The sequence below is a fragment of the Emys orbicularis genome, chromosome 4 (assembly GCF_028017835.1).
Source record: "Emys orbicularis isolate rEmyOrb1 chromosome 4, rEmyOrb1.hap1, whole genome shotgun sequence".
In the NCBI taxonomy this organism is placed as follows: domain Eukaryota; kingdom Metazoa; phylum Chordata; order Testudines; family Emydidae; genus Emys; species Emys orbicularis.
Window position 1 is genome coordinate 105766374 of NC_088686.1, and position 17877 is coordinate 105784250.

A 17877-nucleotide genomic window follows, 5' to 3' on the forward strand; every position below is an offset into this window, starting at 1 on the left:
GACTGCTTAGTGGTAACCACCACATATTAGAACATGTGTATATTGGGTTGGCTTATTTTCCTCTGAAGGCGGCACCAAAGGTGGGCAGTGCTGGCCAGAGGATATGTCTGGTTTTCTATGCTTGAAAAATGTCCACGCTAGTGGAATCCCTGAGGCAAACACCACCTTGCCTTCCATAGAACACAGCCACTGCCACTGACAGGGCCATGAACGGAGCACTACAATTAAAAAAAAATCGAGTTCATATGGACTGGAGCCAATGGATCGGTTGAAAGGAGCCATTAAGATCTATTGTGCCTGAATACATATTTAAATACGTAGGAAGAGACATATAAAATGAATACCACACTATACATGTAACTGGCTAAATATTAATAAGCTTTACATATGCTGAATCATGTATCTGGGCAATTTGAATTAACGTATTTACATGAGTGCAACAAAGCACTGATGACGACTTCTAGTTATTTTTTTAAAATAAGTTTATTTCCCTCCACCCTTGGGGAGAAAAGGTCCAAACCCGATTAGCCTTTCCCCTTTCCCGCAGCTGAAGAACTTGGCTATGTTCACTGCAGACCTGACATGGAACACACTTTTTATTTTATGTTAGGTCAGCGGGACCCTTAAAATGGCTATTTCTCAAAGAAAAATAATACTCTTGTCATTTTAATGCATGTTTATATAAAATGAAAGTGGCAGTTCCATGTTAATAAACCTTGCTTAAGAAAAAAAAAAAAACAGTTGCTAAGCTATGGTGAGTAATTAGCCCTTTAGCATCCCCTTTCTTCAGGAATGCTTCCTCCTGAGCTGGCTCTTTTAAATAGCTCCAGTCCTGGCTGCCTTTGTTGAGCTTGGAAATTGTGCACATATGAGAGAAATTAAGCCCTCATTTAACAGAGACACATGCCTGTCAAGTCCAGAGGAACAAAGGCTGTTCCCTGGGGGCTACTCAGCTCCCTGAGGCTGCCACTCATTCTGTTAGCAATGCTTACCCTTTACAGATTGTGTATAAAACCCAATAAATCATTTCATCTGCTCTGGTTAATATACACATGAGCCTGGGTCTTTCTTCAAAGTATTTTCTCTTTCGTGTGCAACTCTGTTGGTTTTATAAGAGGTGACCTATGTTTTCTGAGTGTGGTGAGACTTTTACCATTAAATGGTAATGTTAATGTCTGTGTAGTAAACCTGAACCATTTACTGTCAGAAATTAAGTCACTTGATGCCACATCTATTTCACACAGGAAATGTTTATTACTTTTGAATGGTTGATAATCATCAATGTTTATTGTATAAATTAGTAAATTCTGGTCCTCCTAAAGTTATATCCAAAATATATGTACATCTAAATGATGGGAAAACAACAAAGGGAAATAAAATGATCCTTTGTTCCATTTTAGATGACAGATTTGCTGCCCTGTTTAAGAAACGTGTGTTTTCTTAATTAAAACAAAAAAGACAATGATTAATTAATTATTAATTTAGTGGAGGTTGTTTTATTTTTGTTCCTTGCCCATTTATGTTGTTGATGACTGCAAAGTGTCCTCAGTAAGATTTCTCTATACTAATCATCGACAACGAAAAAGAACAGAAAGAGTCTGTCCACTGAAAGGTAATAATGACATCAAACTAGTAGTTGAAGCAAGCAGAGCAAGAATATACAAGCACAATGTATTTCCTACCTGAAAGAAGACCAAAATAGACAGTTACTTTATCTTCCACAGACGTATATTTGGTACAAAAGGAAGATTTTACAATGAATAACAAAAGCACAACTGAATGCTTCTGTTTCCAAACCTTCCTTTGTTTTAAAACACGGTAAACTAGGGGTAGGATCCTGCATGTCTTGGACTGGACTAACTTCAGTGGCACAAAACTGATTTACACCAGCTAAGGAAATGGCACCTTCCGCCTGCACAAACTTCAAATGAGACAAAACTCTCATTGACTTCAGTGGCGGTTTATCCTGAATCTGAGTGCAGGAGCAAGCCAATGGAGCCTATTTAGTGCTAGATTACTGGCCAGATTAGAGAAATAAATTAAAGTGCAGTCCTCATATCTTCTTCCCCAGAAATGTGAGGGAATTTGGTAATAACTATCCAAATTAAAATATTATGTATTAAAAAAAAGGAATTTTTGTTTTGCTTTTTCCACCTGCATTTGTAGCTTACAAGCAAACCCAAAGCGGCATATTTATCAAGCAACCATATTAACCTTTGTATTTAAAACCACAAAACAAAGAGGGATGACTGTTTTGACAGCTTTAATCCTGATGATACTGGGAGCCCCAAGTAAAAAGAAGCTGGTACAGCATGGAGTTTCCCCTGCACAGCAGGCAGAGAAAAAGCAGGTCTGGATTTGATAAGTAAAACCAGATCTATACAATAATTATATGTTAAAGCCTGCAATTAATGGGAACCATCGACAGTCCAATGAGCTTGTATATCAGTGGTTTTTCTGCGAAGGCCTTTTCTCCCATCTTGTTAGATATTAATCAACTGTACAACAAGCACGAAAGCTTTGTGTAAACACAAGCAATTGTGGGTGCTCCTCTGTCTTTGGAGGGAAAAACTGGGCTTTGACGTAGGGATTCAAAACTCCACTTGTTTCAGGATATGCTATTATTATTATTTCATATTTATCAATACAAATACCGATATAGTGACCCTCCCAGGATCAGGGTCTCACTGTGTTAAACGGAGTATAAATAGATAGGAAGTATGAATCCTTCGTGCCCTGAAGAGCTGACAATTGAAGAACAGAATAGTCCTCCTTCCCCCTTCAAATGTCTATCATTAATAAAACAAGTGATGCCCTACTGGGCTTAAAATATATTAACATGCCATGAAATAGTGTACATTAAAAACATGATATTACAATGAACTGCCTTATCAGAACATAGAGTTGTTTAAACTGAATATGACACAATGCCCCTACAATCCTAAAAAGTAGTAGGAATTTAGTAAATAGGCCATTTACTCAAAATAAAAGATACAGAACCAGATGAATGTATCCATATAATTCAACAAATTGGCAACCTACAGTAATTTTTGCAAGCTCGCACCTACTGTACATACATGCAGTGAATACATTAAAGTTGCATAAAATTACATTTAGAGATGGATTTTGTCTCACACTAGCGTATATCAGGAGTAACTCCATTGAAATCAGTCAAGTTATATAAACGTAAATGAATCAGAACCAGAACCTTATTAATGAAAAGGGCCTAAATCTGCAACTCTTAGTTCTGAAACACTCTAATTGAAGACAATGGGACCTTTATGTGGGTAAGGTTTGGGGTCAAAGTCAAACCCATTGGGAAATGAATGGAAAGACTCCCACTGACTTCAATAGTCTTTGGATCAAGACCTAGATGTCCACATCTGAATTACCTGTGTGGAGGAGGACCTGTTTTTAAAATGGGAAAATAAGGAAGTCTACTTATAGGCATGAAGCTTGATCAATACTGCAGAGGACTAAAGAAACTCCCATCCATTTCACCCACTTCTTCCATTAAGATACAAAGGCAACACATTGCCATGAACACAAGAGAGAATATGTAAAGGTGTCATATGCTATGTATGCCACTGACATAATACTTTAATAGGATATGCTGTAATTTCCTGCATTTAATATCTGAGCAGAGCTATAAAGGTCTTTTTCCAAAATTATAGCATTGCGTTCGCAACACTAGAATTAATGTTGTGTCAACCTTTCCATTATAAGCCCCTTTTTTCAGGGGTTTATAACTTGGCTGTAAAAATATACTCTGGCCTAAAATGTGGCATGTAAAGAAACAGACACTTTGATTAAATTAAAAAACACGATTAGACCGATGTTTCAGGCAAGTAATGTAGCTTTTTAAGTCACTTGTGTGCCCTACACACCATGCGAGGTACAACCATGAAATTTAGGCATTTTTTAAAAGTACCTCCTCCCATCTTCCCCCAGGAACGTTACTTATGTAGGCTATACTGCATAAGTATATTCTATCAAGGCTATGTCTACGCGACAAGTGAGGGGTGTGATCCCCTGCTCATGTACACATACTCATGCTAGCTCTTGTTGAGCCAGCGCAAGTCTATAGCAGTGTAGCCATGGTAGCATTGGTCATGGCAGGAGAGACACAGCTGAGCCATGCTGAGTATAACCCTGCCTGAAACCAGTGGGCATATGCCTTCGCTGTTACTACCCAGGGTACCGTGGCTACATGGCTATTTATACTCGCGCTAGCACTCAGTGAGCTAGCACGACTATGACATAGTCCAAGAAACAATCTGCCTATAAGGCTAGTCGCTCCAGGAAGTTCCTGGTTGAACCTTGGAGGTTGCTACCTATGAGAAAAGGAAATACTTGGTCTCTAGGAGCAGCAGAACTCCTCATAATGCATTCCATGCCTCCCCCTTTTCCAGGCATGGACTCCATGCTTCCAATCAACTTGATGATCACATGGTATAATTACGTTCATGGGAATGATAATAATACCAGTTATGGAAGGGGGTGAAAAGAAGAGGCAAGTCTTTATGCAGCCTACTGAGATTAAGTAAACTGGGGAAGAAGTCTTGGTGATATTGGATTCTCCATGACTGAGATCTCCACTACAGCCGATGAAACAAAGGGCCATGTGAGTGAAAGATTATGATGGTGAAGAAAGATCCAGTAGTTAGGGCACTAAGCTGAGAATTGGGAGACCCAGGTTCAGTTCTGCCACAGATTCCCTGTGTGACCTTGTGCAAGTCACTTAGTGTCTCTGTGCCTCATCTCTAAAATAGGAATAATAGCATTGCCTTACCTCATAGGGGTGTTGTAAGGATAAATACACTAAAATCTGTAAGGTACTCGCATACTATGCTAATGGGGGATCACAAATGAGGGCTAGATAGATCTTTCAAATAAACATCAAGTATCAGCAGAGGGTAAAGACAGTGCCCACCACAACTTTCCAGTGAGTCCTTCCATCTAAGGTGACTCTCAGCACTTCTTGGGGGAGCAAGGATGGGCTCCAAGCCCTCTCCCTCCAGAAAATGTTTATTGTTTTGCTTTGCCTAGGGAGTCCCAGTCCGAGGGCCAGGCCAATAGCTATCCATCACCCCATCAGTTTTATTATTACTTACCATGTGTCCTGAGCACACACATAGAGCAGCTGTGTTTTAGTCCACATACTTAATGTTTGTCCACCTGGTCTATATTTTAAAGCAAAAGCATGTTCATCCACCTGGCTAAACTTTGGTCCACACAGTAAAAATGACCAACAGATTATTACAGATTTTTTTTTAAAAGTTCTTTAACTAAAAAGTACATTTAACAATTCTGTGGGGCTGTGATGTGTCTCAGGATGGATTTCTCACTTCACTCTCAACTGTGAATTTCTTTGCTTTTATTATTTGGTGTTACAACTTTAATGTTTTCTTAACACACTGTCGTTTTGGGTGGGTGAATAAGATGAATTTAGCATTTCATAATGAACCATTGTATACTGTTTGCATCATTTGTTTTCCTTTATTGAATGATTATAAACTTCAATCTAACATTAATGAAATGTGTGGGAGTTACTGTATGTGAATTAAGCATGGTGATGTCAGTGCATCCCTTTGGAATTTAAAAGATATTTCACTGTGTTATATCATATGTCTCGCAGTATATCAATTTTTATTTCCCATCCCTCAAGTGTGGAATGCATACTGTACAACTTCTTAAATTCTCAATATAGACATAATTTACACAAGCTGTGCAAATGCCTGACTTAGAGAAGATGGTATATACAAGATTTATATAAAAGACTAGTTTGTTTAAACAAGCAAATCTCTTGCATACAACATGGTCAAAGACCCAACTACATCATATAATTTCATTTTCTTTAAAAAGCTGTAAAGCACAGGATGCAATACGGTGAACCTGCACTGAAAGACCAGCTTCCTCTTACTTACACAACTACTTTAAAATATTCCCAGGTGATTTCCAGTGCAATGTTGTTCAGCTTTTTCATAAAGATCACCTTTAACAGGGACCAGTTTTTGCTAGTAATGGTGTTGGTTGCTTAAGACCAAGACACTTCACTTTTACTTTTTTTGGTTTAAATAGTCCAAACGTTTACAGAATGTTAAATGGTTTCTCTTTTTTTCTTTCCAATTCTATCTTGTTCTCCATATGGGTGCATAATCCCCATGTGAATCCAGACAAGAATACACTTATTTTTTTCTGTATTGTTGTGAAACTAAGTACCATCTTAACACACTTTTCTCCCCAAATTGATTTAATAATGGACTTGTATTCTTCAACTAATTTTCACAACTTCTGCAAACACAGGCAAACAAATTTATCTTATAAAAGAATTTTATTCATCATTAAGTATAACAACTAAAAACCACTTTGATCTCTTAAGTCAAAGTTTATGCCGTCTGGTGAATTTAAACATTTTATTGTCAGATTTCAAAAAGTACTTTACAATTTATTTTCTAAATGCTTTTGGCCTTTTTATGTGGGGCTGCACTTCATCATTTTTCTTCCAAATACCTGCTTCTGAAGACAGAAACTTTGACCTCTGATATCATCACATTCCAGTGTTGCTTGTATACATGGATATCACCATAAATCAAGTTGTTTCTGTACTTTTATTAACTGTTTTCTTTATTCACTGAATCCTGGGCAGTATGCACTGTAGAAAAAAAATATAATCCAAACCCAAGTTCTTTTTCCCTGTTGGCCAACACATTATAGACAGCCACAGAAAACTCCACAGCAAGTAGAACTATTTGCAAAATAAAGGCCAACATCCTATGCAGTTTCTATGTCATAGTTATGGGATATGTTTTAATGCAAACCTAATGTAATTAATTGTACATTCTTCTGTATTATGGGTCCAATTCTGCAGTGGGAGTAATACTAAGGCTTTGTCTTCACTACCCGCCGATCCGGCGGGTAGCAATCGGTTTTTCGGGGATCGACTTACCGCGTCTAGTGAAGACGCGGTAAAATCGATCCCTGATCGCTCTGCCGTCGACTCCGGAAATCCACCTCGGCAGGAGGCGGCAGCGGAGTCGGCGGCAGCGCGGCAGCGGTCGACTTTCCCGCGTCCTCACCGCTAGGTAAGCCGACCTAAAATACGCAACTTCAGCTACGGTATTCACGTAGCTGAAGTTGCGTATCTTAGGTCGGACCCCCGCTGCAGTGTAGACCTAGCCTTAGATATACAAGTAGTCAGATATTGGTTGGGCGAGTAAGGGTTACTCATGTAAATAAAGCTTTGCAGGATTGGGCCCTTTGGAAGGAAAGCAATTGCCCAAACTTTGCTCCCACTTACACACTTTAGTTTGTTTGTGCAGGTGCAACTGAGGGTGGAAGTTTACTTTCTGTGGTTAAACAAACACTTCCAATTATGCAGGCTGATTTTGACATTAATTAGGGGTTAGACTGTAGCTTTAACACCACAGCCTGGTGATTTGGAGATGCACTGCCCCAGGAGGAGCACTAGAGGCATTTAGAGAGGCCCAGTGACTACTGGGGCTGCAAGCTGCACAAATGTCGGTGAAGTAAGTGGACTGCCTGGAGCACTGTGAGGGCTGCTGGAAGTGGACCCTGAGCAGCAGCATGAGTGGGGTAGGTAATATTTGCTTGCTCCTCTGCATATTTTTGGGGCTGCTCATAATCTGAGCCTAAACAAATAGGGTTCAAGCCTGCAGTCCTCACTTAAGCAAAGCACAGAGGGTAATATCCTGGCCCCACTGGTTTTGATGACGATGAGGATTTCAGCTCTAGGAACAGGCCTACAGGGTAGACTGAAAGAAGAAAAAGAAGTATTGACTACAGGCAAGTCTGCAATACAGCACTCATAAGAATGAAAGAAACAAGAGTGCTTGGATTGAGGAGTATAGATGGATGTGCCACACCCCTCCCCAAACACCACTGTTAATTTTAAAAAGGGAGTGTGAGGGGAGAGAGTGGGAGAAAGGGCAGCTACTATCACTTTCTGCACCACTTAAGCCTGAGGAACAATGACATTGACTGTAGATTTAGCTAATTTCCATACATCAGATCACGTTCAGCACCCGTGTGCCAAAGTCCTATTCTTCAAGTCTGTTGAAATATCACTTTCCGAAACATGTGTGCTAGCATTTGGCCAACATCACCACAAGATCATTTTATTAACTTGTAGCTCATTTCATAGGCTGCTGCTCATGTTGCTAACATATGCTATTCTACCATTTACTCCTCTATAATTAGAGAAGTGATATGAAAGAGATACACAAGACTTAATTTTTGCATTAAATACAATTTGTTTAAATCTAGGAAGGAGACACAAATCTATTTACTCAAAAATTCACAGAAAAATTAGAAAAGTATTAGGAAGATATCTTAACTTTTGAGGGGACAGTGTACAAAATAAAAGTGTATTCATGTTGAGTTTACTGATTGACTTGTGGCTAAATCCAGAAGCTCTTTATTCTAAGTCAGGGGAAATCTTGCCCCCACCTCTATGGGTATGCAGTTCAGACACCCAAATCCGTGGCAGGCCCGGGGTTGCAGGGCTGTTTCATTGCAGTGTAGACTTCCAGGCTCAGGCTGGTGCCCGTGCTCTAGGACCCTACAAGATGGGGGGGTCCCAGAGTCCAGCTCCAGTTTAAGCCTGGGAGTCTGCACTGCAATGAAACAGCCCAGCCCCCCGAGCTCCAGGAGCCTGAGTCAGCTGGCATAGGCCAGCCATAGATTTTTAACTGCAGTGTAGATATACCCTATGGGAACAGGAGGCCCCACATACAGAGCACCCAGCGAGTTTCTTCTGCACAGGGGATTGAAGGGCAAGGACAGAATTTTAGGAGACTGCACAGGAGTTGTGACCCTCTGGCATGGAATCAAGCGCTGCTTGGGCTTCCTTCATGCCGTCATGCCAGGGTATTTGGCGTAAGGGACGGGAGGGGAGGATGAAGACTTAGCTGGAGTATCCATTATGGTGTGGATCACTCGGCCAATTAGGGCTTTGGAAGTTACTCCAGCCCTTAAGATGGAGCAGTAGCTGTGGCTCAGCTTCCACTCCACAGCCTGGTGGGAAGGGGGAAAGATTCCTCCCCTCTTCTCAACACTGATATCCCCAATGCCTAGTCAAAGTTACTTGGGCAGGTACCAAGAGTAAGATTTTGCCCACAATGCAGGATTTGCCAGAGTAAATACTGAGCAAGGACTTCAGGATCTGGCTCTTGTTTATAGGGGAAAGGCCAATATTCAATAATAAAAGAAACATTACATGTTTTGCTTTGCTTCGTAAATGTTCAACATATTTCTGTTTTTCTCCTTTTTCTTTGGCTCTGCCCCTCACATTGGACTAGTTTCCATCTTTGCTAACAAGACTGACGAGCTGGACAGAAGCAGTGAGGCTACACACACAGCAGAGTTCTGGAAATCTCAGTCTTTGATTAAATAACAAGGGTACAAATTACAGTAACATGCTGGCATTTACATCTTCCGTTTACAAATAGCCCATTTGGGCAACTGCGTTGGAAGGAGGAGGTTAGTCTTAGTTTTGCAGCAATGCATTGGTACTGAACTGAATAAAAAGAAGCTAATGATGGTTTGGATTCAATTCATAACAAAGCTGGAATTTAAAGGAAATGTATAATCTCTATTACAAATTAATAAGCTACTGCTACAGTTTATTGAGCCACCACAATAATTTAAATTTTGAACTGCAATAATCGTCACTGTTTATAAATTACAGTAGTTTTACCTATTCTTTAATCCAGTAACTTGGTTATTAAAATGTTTGATGCAGGCTATAGTGCATCTATCATTACTTTTAAAAGTTAATTAGATTAGATAAAAGAAATAATTAGATTTGCATTTTTATCCTGGTTTGAAACTTCCAAAGAAGATCACAACAGCATGCCTGTGGGCAATTAAAAACAGCATTCAGCAGTGAAATAAAAAGGAAAAGAGGGTCTGTTTTTCCTAGCTAATTCATGATTGAAGATACAATTACAAAATATTTTAAGGGTTTGCTGAAGCTGGGGGCTATTCCTAGACTTCTAAGCTTTGTTTATAACCCTCATTGTCTTTCAAGGGAGTATCTGATCCCTACACCACGCCAATAGACGTCTCCAGTTGCTTTCAATGGCTTTTTTTCGTCCTGTTCAGAGCTTGCAGGAAGGGGATCAGTTTCATGATCGATTATTTAAAAAAACAAAAAAAAGGAATATTCCGTTGTTCCAGAACAGTAGCATGGTAACTGCTTTTTGCTTGTCAATGCTAAATACAGTTTACAAACAAAGAGAGACAACCTAAGACAGAGCAACTGGGGACTGACGATAGCTAGATTCCAGCTTTTGCCTTTTCAGCAAGCTTACTGCTAGGAGGTTTAACCCATCTCTGAAAGGCAATAAATGAAAGGTCCAGCTCTTAAAATTGGAGGTCAATTAGATACTTAATGATGAAGCATATCTTTAAATATATTTCTACTATTATTATCCTAGCAAAAAATTAATTAACCAGGTCATGCAGGCCATGAAGGCTAATGTGCAATGTAATTATTCCTGATCTTTAGACATGCACTTCACATAAAGAGATAGTCCTTATTCAGCTCACCAGGTACCTGAATTGTTAGTAGTTAATCATGGATAAGGAGAGAGATTTGTTGGATCAGCCTCTTAAGTTTTAAGTATGATTCAAACGATTCATATTCAAGAACAGTTTAAACAGTTGTCATTTTTATGTTACCATTCTTTTATTTGTTTACTATCATGGTAATCATGTTCACTCATTTTAATAGAAATAGACAATGCAAGTTTGTTGATATTAAGATACGCAGCATGAACGTACACATTAAAAAACTAGAACACAATTACTATTAGAAATAGTAATTAAAGCAGAATACTTATGAGGGCAGAAGAACCCAATTTTTCTATGCAAAGGAAACTACACCTGATTCAAAACACTATATTGTAAGGGCACTGAGAAGGGAAAGGGATGGGAGCACTTATGACCAGATTTTCAAAAGTGCTCAGTTCCCATTGTGAAACCTACTGCCAGATTCTCAGAAAAAGTTCCGCATCCATTGTGCTGTCCCCAGATGTAGAAGCTGAGCTCTTTCAAAAATTGTGGCCTACATTTAGCATTCTTTCCAATGATAGCTGCACAAGTCTGAAGTGACTCAGCAAAGGGCCTGGTTCCTTAAGTCCTCTACACCCATATCTCCCACGGACTTAAATGGATCTTCTGCATGCTTGAGGAATTGGGCTCAAAGTCTCCTCCTCCTCCAGCAGAACATGGACAGACACTCAGCAGACCCAGTCCTGGAAGGAGTTGACTGTCTCCAACAAGTTCCTGAATTCACTTGGAGTTGAGGGCATCCAGCACTTTGCACAGTTGGACCCATTATACAGAGTCAGACGTCAGCATTTCCATCCTGTGCATGCTCCCTTCTGTTTATGATGCATTAAAGAAGTCTTTCCTTAAATGGATTTTTCCCACATCCCCTAAGGTGAGTTTTCCCAGAATAGCATATATTAATATCTCCCCACCCTACCCTGCCCTGGAGTAGCCTAATTTTTTCCTAATGCTTTAAGATTTTGTACATTTTAGATCAGAAATTAATTTGGCTCAAGGAATATAAAACAGCTCAGAACCTGATCCTGCAGCCTTTGCTTGCCCTGAAGTCTTTCCTCATCTGTAACTCCATGGAAATCAATGGGAGACTTGCCTGCCTTGGGCGGCGGGATTAAGGATCGTAATTGGGAACACTAGCTCTTCTAATTCTGAACTTCTCCTGTAGAAGGGTGTTTATTGTCCACACAGAGAGGGAAGAAAGCTTCAGGGGGTATGAGTAATTGGGCTGGGGAGTAATAAAACACTGCACTTATTTGGAGCCTTTCATCATAGGATCTCAAAGCACTTTATAGAAGTGGACAAAGAAGGGGAACGTCTCATGCTTTAACTACTAGACAAAACTACCTCTCCAAAATCCACCCCCAGAAACCTGAACTGACTATGAACAAATACATAAATATATGAGCTCATCACTCCTAAGATGACTGTACTGGTTTTGCCTCCATACCTGATATGTTTCTTGTTGACATGCTGTTGACAAAGCTGCACAATATATGATAATCAGGTATGGAGTGTGAAAATGGTCCTTGAAACGGATAAACGAAATAAGATGTTTGAAGTAATGGCAATTTAGGGGGGAAATAAGTGATTGTTTTAATGAATTCTTTTCACTTTTACTTATTGTTGACTGAAGTATAGTGAGCCTCTTTGATTATTTCTAATTGTTCAAATTGTATTCCTTAAATTGTCAAAATTATTGTTTGGAGACTTTGCCACAGACCTCAGAAGATTAGAGAGGTACACAGTGCATCTCATGTGATGAAAACATTGTATCCACAATCACTTGCCCCGGAATACTGCAGTAGAGAACATACTGAACTGATTTCCAAGTAGTTGGGCCATGAACATGCCTGTGCCCAGATGAAATTGACACCTACAATATTCACATTTCATAATCTCTTATAAAGGGGAGGACAATTATTATTTCCCACCAGACACAGCAATATAAAGTATCACATCCTTCAGCCTATCCTTGGCCCAGCAACATCTCACCCATTGCCAACAGGAGATTTTCAGGTACAAGAAATGTAGACACCTAGTCTTAACAGTCTCAATCAACTAAATAGCAAGGAGGTTCTCCCCCATTCCCAAACCTACAATAAGCTGTAAAGGAGGCGACTAAGGCAATCGACTTCTATCACAAGGAATGCCTGAGTAACAAACCTGCAACAAAATAAGCATGAACAAATAAATAAGGAAAAACTACTTGGCTGATGGTAACTGTGGATTATGTAGGCTAAACATCAGCTAAAATAGGAGATTTCCTCCATAAACCTAACAACTAGCATTCCTAGCAGCCCTCCTGAGAGACCACATGCATGTTTGATATGTCACATCCCCCACAACCCTAATAACTGACAGGAGGAGTCTTACAGGATGTTCCAGAGGAAGGCAAGAAGCCCACCGTGAGCCTGGCCACCGAGATATGGAGGAAAAATTATTTCCCTGCCTCAGACACATTGATTAGATTCCATCCTATGCATATGAGCAAAAATCACTCTACAAATATTTCACATGCAATAGAACCCAAACCACTGTACAAACATGGAGTAAGAGCATCCTATATCGGCCCAGCCTTCGCATCTAATTGATCAGTGAATATGGGGAAGGTCAAGTGGGAAAAGACTTAGCAGTCATTGAGGGACAAAGAATAGCCATTTACTAAAAGTCCTGTTATGCCTCTTCATGTGGAGAGATGCACAAGGATTCAGACAGTTGCCAAGGATCCTATAAAGGAGAAAAAATGGAGGTGGAGGAGAGAAGGAAGCTGCAAGTCACTCCCAATGCATTGTCAACTCAGGTCAACGGAAGAGCAAACCTTTCCCAAATCCAATGGAAGACACTGCACCACTGACAGAACAGAAGCCATAAAATTTCTGCTGATGGATTCCTGCTATCATGGCATTATGTATATAGGTTATTACAAAGACGGCAAGGTAGAGATCCTTATTATTTTATTACCACAAGACAGCCTTAGAACTCACCTTTTAAAAATCATGGATGCAATCAGAATCAGAATTAATCCCAATGCAAGAAGAAATGAGATTGGGCACAAAAATAAAGCTATTCCAGAGCGTGAAAATTGCAGTCAGTTTGTTATTGACCACGCTGCAAGCAAGTTAAGATTTCACAATGAGTCTCAGGGAAATCTGTGGATTTTCAATTCCCATCAAGAAGGTAGCACCCAGCACCCAAATATTATTCGTTTTATATAGACATATTCTTGCAAGCAGAGTTAGCACTTTCTCCTTAAAGAAACCAGTGCATATGGGAACTTCCACCTTTTCTACCACAAAAGGGCCTATACATTACATGAAATTTACAAATTTTGTTTCACAGCCTCTTCTTTGTGTGTAGGGGGGTTATTTGTTTGTTTGTTTTTTCTTGGTAAGTTCATCAAAAACTGACGAGTGCAAAAAGAAAATTGTTTCTGAAAATATGCCAAGAATTGTACCCATAACCCATTGCATTAGCAGACAAATTATATGTGGACATAAGCACTATAGACTAGGGTATGAAAATCCTCCTAAAACTAAAATACATTTGGTTCTTGCCCTACTTTGACCTTTCGGAGGTCCCTGGCAGGTTAGTAAGGATTCCTATGGAGCTCTATTGATTGGTGATCTACCCACAATACTGTTTGGCTGGAATCACTTGGGAATGCAAGAGAGCCAGATAGTAGGATCCAGAAGGTTTCCAAAAATCTTAGAGAAGTGCTAAGTTTTTTTGGACTGGGAATATGAAGGAAGATTCTTCCCATTGCAGACAACCATGTTCTGCCAGATAGATAGAAAAACTGACTTTTGCCACAACACCACATTTTCCCATGTCTGTGTATCCCACTTTTCAACAGAAATAAAAAACTCTTGCATAGCTCTTTTATGAATTCTGAGGATAGCCAAAGGTGACTGAGGGGAACATGCTGTGGGATGGTGGGGAGTGACCAAGGCAGTCCTATACCCTATGCCAAAGATGATTCCCCCATTCCAGTGCCTTAAAGGCTCACACAGTCATAATTTGACTCTTTCTGGACCAACAAATTCTACTGATACATACACTTCTAATTAGGAGTAAGTGTTTGTATGCATTCAAGAAACTCCTTGAATGGTCTCAAACTGATGCTACTGCGCATGATGAAATAAGATGAATTTGTTAAGGAGACTAGCTTTGTCCTGTTTCATTGTGAAATGTTAAACCCCATTCACCTTTAAAAATGCCAGGACCTATTTTTCCTAAAGTAACATGAATTTCTGGTCACTTTTACATTTTTTTAAGCCATTTAAGTTATGCTTTACTTGTAGCTCTTATGCCAATTCAAGATGTTTTTTATGTAATAAACTAATGAATGGTTTTCTAAAACTAATATTACCTGTTCTGCAAGTCAGGGGTAGAGAGGAATATGTAATATTTATTTGCCTCAAGTATTTTTATGCTCTCCTTCCCCAATGCACAACTAATATAGTGACACACAGTCTTCTTTTCAAAACTACATTCAGCCAAGAAAACAATGAGGACAATGTTCTGCACTTCTGTTGTGCCTTTCATCCCAAGGTGTCAGCGTACTTGACGAATGTTAATTAAACCAATTAAAGTCCAAACAAAATAACATTGTGATATTTGCAAAGGGATATGCAAACATATTGGGGAGAGGATGAGGAAAGGAATAAGTGCACCTTCTGCCTACCGAGACTGCTGGATAGTAGGGACAGAGGCAGGTGGCTCTCACTGGAGCATCTGGCTACACAACATAACCAACAATACAGCAGGTGACCAGCCACACAATAGCTTGTCAACAGCCAGGATGCAAATTTAAATAGAAGAATAGGCCAAGGGAAGGTTTCTGATCAGAACGGGGAAGAGGGGAGGATGACACAGTGAGGAAATCCACACATCAACACCACCTGCAAATAAAGTTTGACTGTCCACCTCTATAGACACTTGAGATTCTACTTGTACATGCTCAAGCTAGAGACTATGGGTTCGGTTCAGCTACAAGGTTGCCTATGGAGTGCACCAAAAGGTACTGTGGGTCATGGTGCACCAGCACGCATTTGGATATTAGGCAAGATATCAGAGCCTGGTACCTAGTTTTGTCTCAATAGGTTTGGGGAATGATGGCATTTCAAAGGCTATCTTCCTGCTCTGTAGTTGTTTGCTTTGGTTAATGAAGTTTCAGACATTTTCTATGGACTGTTTTCCATAATAATCTTCTCCTTATAAAGCCAATTCTCTCTTTGTACAATAAAGTAATCTATAAACAATAACTGAATCTCTGCTTCTCCTTCATGGCGTGTAAATCAAAATGATTGCAGATTCTAGAGTTAAATAGCAAGATTTAAGAAATAATTCACAACTTTCAAAAAACCTGCTTATTAACCAAAAGCAGTTTCCATCAAAATATTGTTGACAATTATTTTCAAAGACACAGAGACCCTCTTTGTAGGGGTTTATGCGTAAAGCATGTGGTTTTTTCATCTTAAATCCTTCCCTCTCTGTAAATGGAATTTAAGCATAATCAGAAGAGAGCAATAAAACACACTGACCTGAATTTGCTGCTGCAGTAGATTGATTTTGTGCTGCTGTTGCAAAAGTTGCTGTTGTTGTCTTGCAATCTATTAGAAATAAATTTTTCATTAAATTAAAACAGTAATGTCCAAACTTCAATCTTCTTGAGTGAAAACAACCTCTGAGTTATTCTTCATGATCATTTCAAACAGGTTTTTTTGATTGAGCATCATTTGTTAAGAGTTACCAAAACACTGGGAGGAAGATTAGTGAATGATATTTTATGAGGTACCTGTATAAATAATAGAAACATTTCAAACTTAAATGTAACATCAGAACGTAACTATCCAGTAAAACTTATGTACTAATACTAAACACTTAGGCCCCAACTCAGCAAAGCACATAAGCATGTCCTTAACCTTATACAGGTGTGTGATTCAATCCCTATCCACAGAGCTTAAGGTTAAGGACATGCTTTATTGCTTTGTTGAACTGGGGCTGTATGGATGGAGTGCTTCAAAATACAGCATATAAGGGCAATCTTCTGCCAGTCTTATTCACTTTGAGTGGTACCTTATTCCCTAGTAGGTCCCATTGCCTTAAGTGGAACTGCTCAGTGAGAAAGGTGCTACCCAATAAAAGTGGCAGAATCTGGGGCTAAATAATTAATTCTCAGAAGAACTCTGTGAAATATGTGAATATTATTATTCTCCTTTTATCAACTGGGCAAGTGAAGGTGACAGGTTAGGGGTCTGAGGCTCCTTTTCCTTTACATGGGTTGAGAGAAGCAAGTTCATATAGCAATGGGACAGAGTGCAGAGAGGCTTGTGCAGATTGAGGGGAGCTATCCCAAGATCTCTTAGAGCAGAAGGAGATGGCCTGATCCTCTCGGCTGAAGACGTATTTTTGAGCAGAAATCTGTGCAGCAGGTAATGCAGACCAGCATTAACTGTCCCATTGTTACATTAACTTCCCATACTGCCACCGCGAAGAAGCCAGGAGGAGCTGGGTGAGCTACTGGGACTGCTGTCTTGGAGGGATAACTGCTCAGAAGATCTGATCAGGGATTGAATTTGTGTTGCCCAGGAGACCCAGCCTCACCAATCCTGCTGACTTCTCTTTCTGCTAGGACACCATCCTCCCATTCCTGAGGGTCTGAGTCTCACACTGTGACTCATTTCTCAAGTATCATTTCCCCTCCTATAAATATTCCTTGGGAAGGGGTATGATCAGACTTCTTCTGAGTTACCTCTGCAAGAGTCAATACCAGATATAAAGTCTGAACTCAGGAGTACCTAGTTCCCAGTGTATGGGAAGAACACTGCTCTCTCTCGCTCTTCCCTCCTCCCCCGATATATTACATGATTTTACATGTGCATATGTTTCAATGTTGGGAAAGCTAAGAAAATGGGCAGTAGAGATAATATTTTGATAAAGAAAATACAGTAAATGCTGTGAGGGTGATTTTGAAACACGATTGCATTTTCAACTAACTTTAGTGCAAAGTATTCAGATCAATTGCATAATATGCAAACAAAAATGTGGTATCTTTATGCACGTTAGGAGAAGTCAATAGTATAGCACAAAATGATCAGTTTTAGGTTTCTTTTTCTTTTGAAATTGCATGATCTGAAAAAATATGCATTTATTTCATTGCTACAGGAAAAAATCATCCCTGTGCAGGGGATGAGTACAAGATTTATGCACCACATAAGTCCCAATTACACCCTCAAATAGGAAGTTGACGTCCACCAGTTCCTGCAGCTGAGAGACAGGATA

General features: G+C 39.6%; 1 protein-coding gene across 9 annotated transcripts in view; it reads right to left on the minus strand.

The window, feature by feature from the left end:
- The window catches only part of SOX6 (SRY-box transcription factor 6), a 459030-nt gene that overhangs the window by 145868 nt on the left and 295285 nt on the right, over positions 1–17877 (minus strand). For all 9 annotated transcript variants that reach the window (XM_065404484.1, XM_065404489.1, XM_065404492.1 and 6 more), the window contains one exon: positions 16137–16205. In XM_065404484.1, the coding sequence (XP_065260556.1) occupies positions 16137–16205 (69 nt within the window). The remainder of the gene's footprint in view (positions 1–16136; positions 16206–17877) is intronic.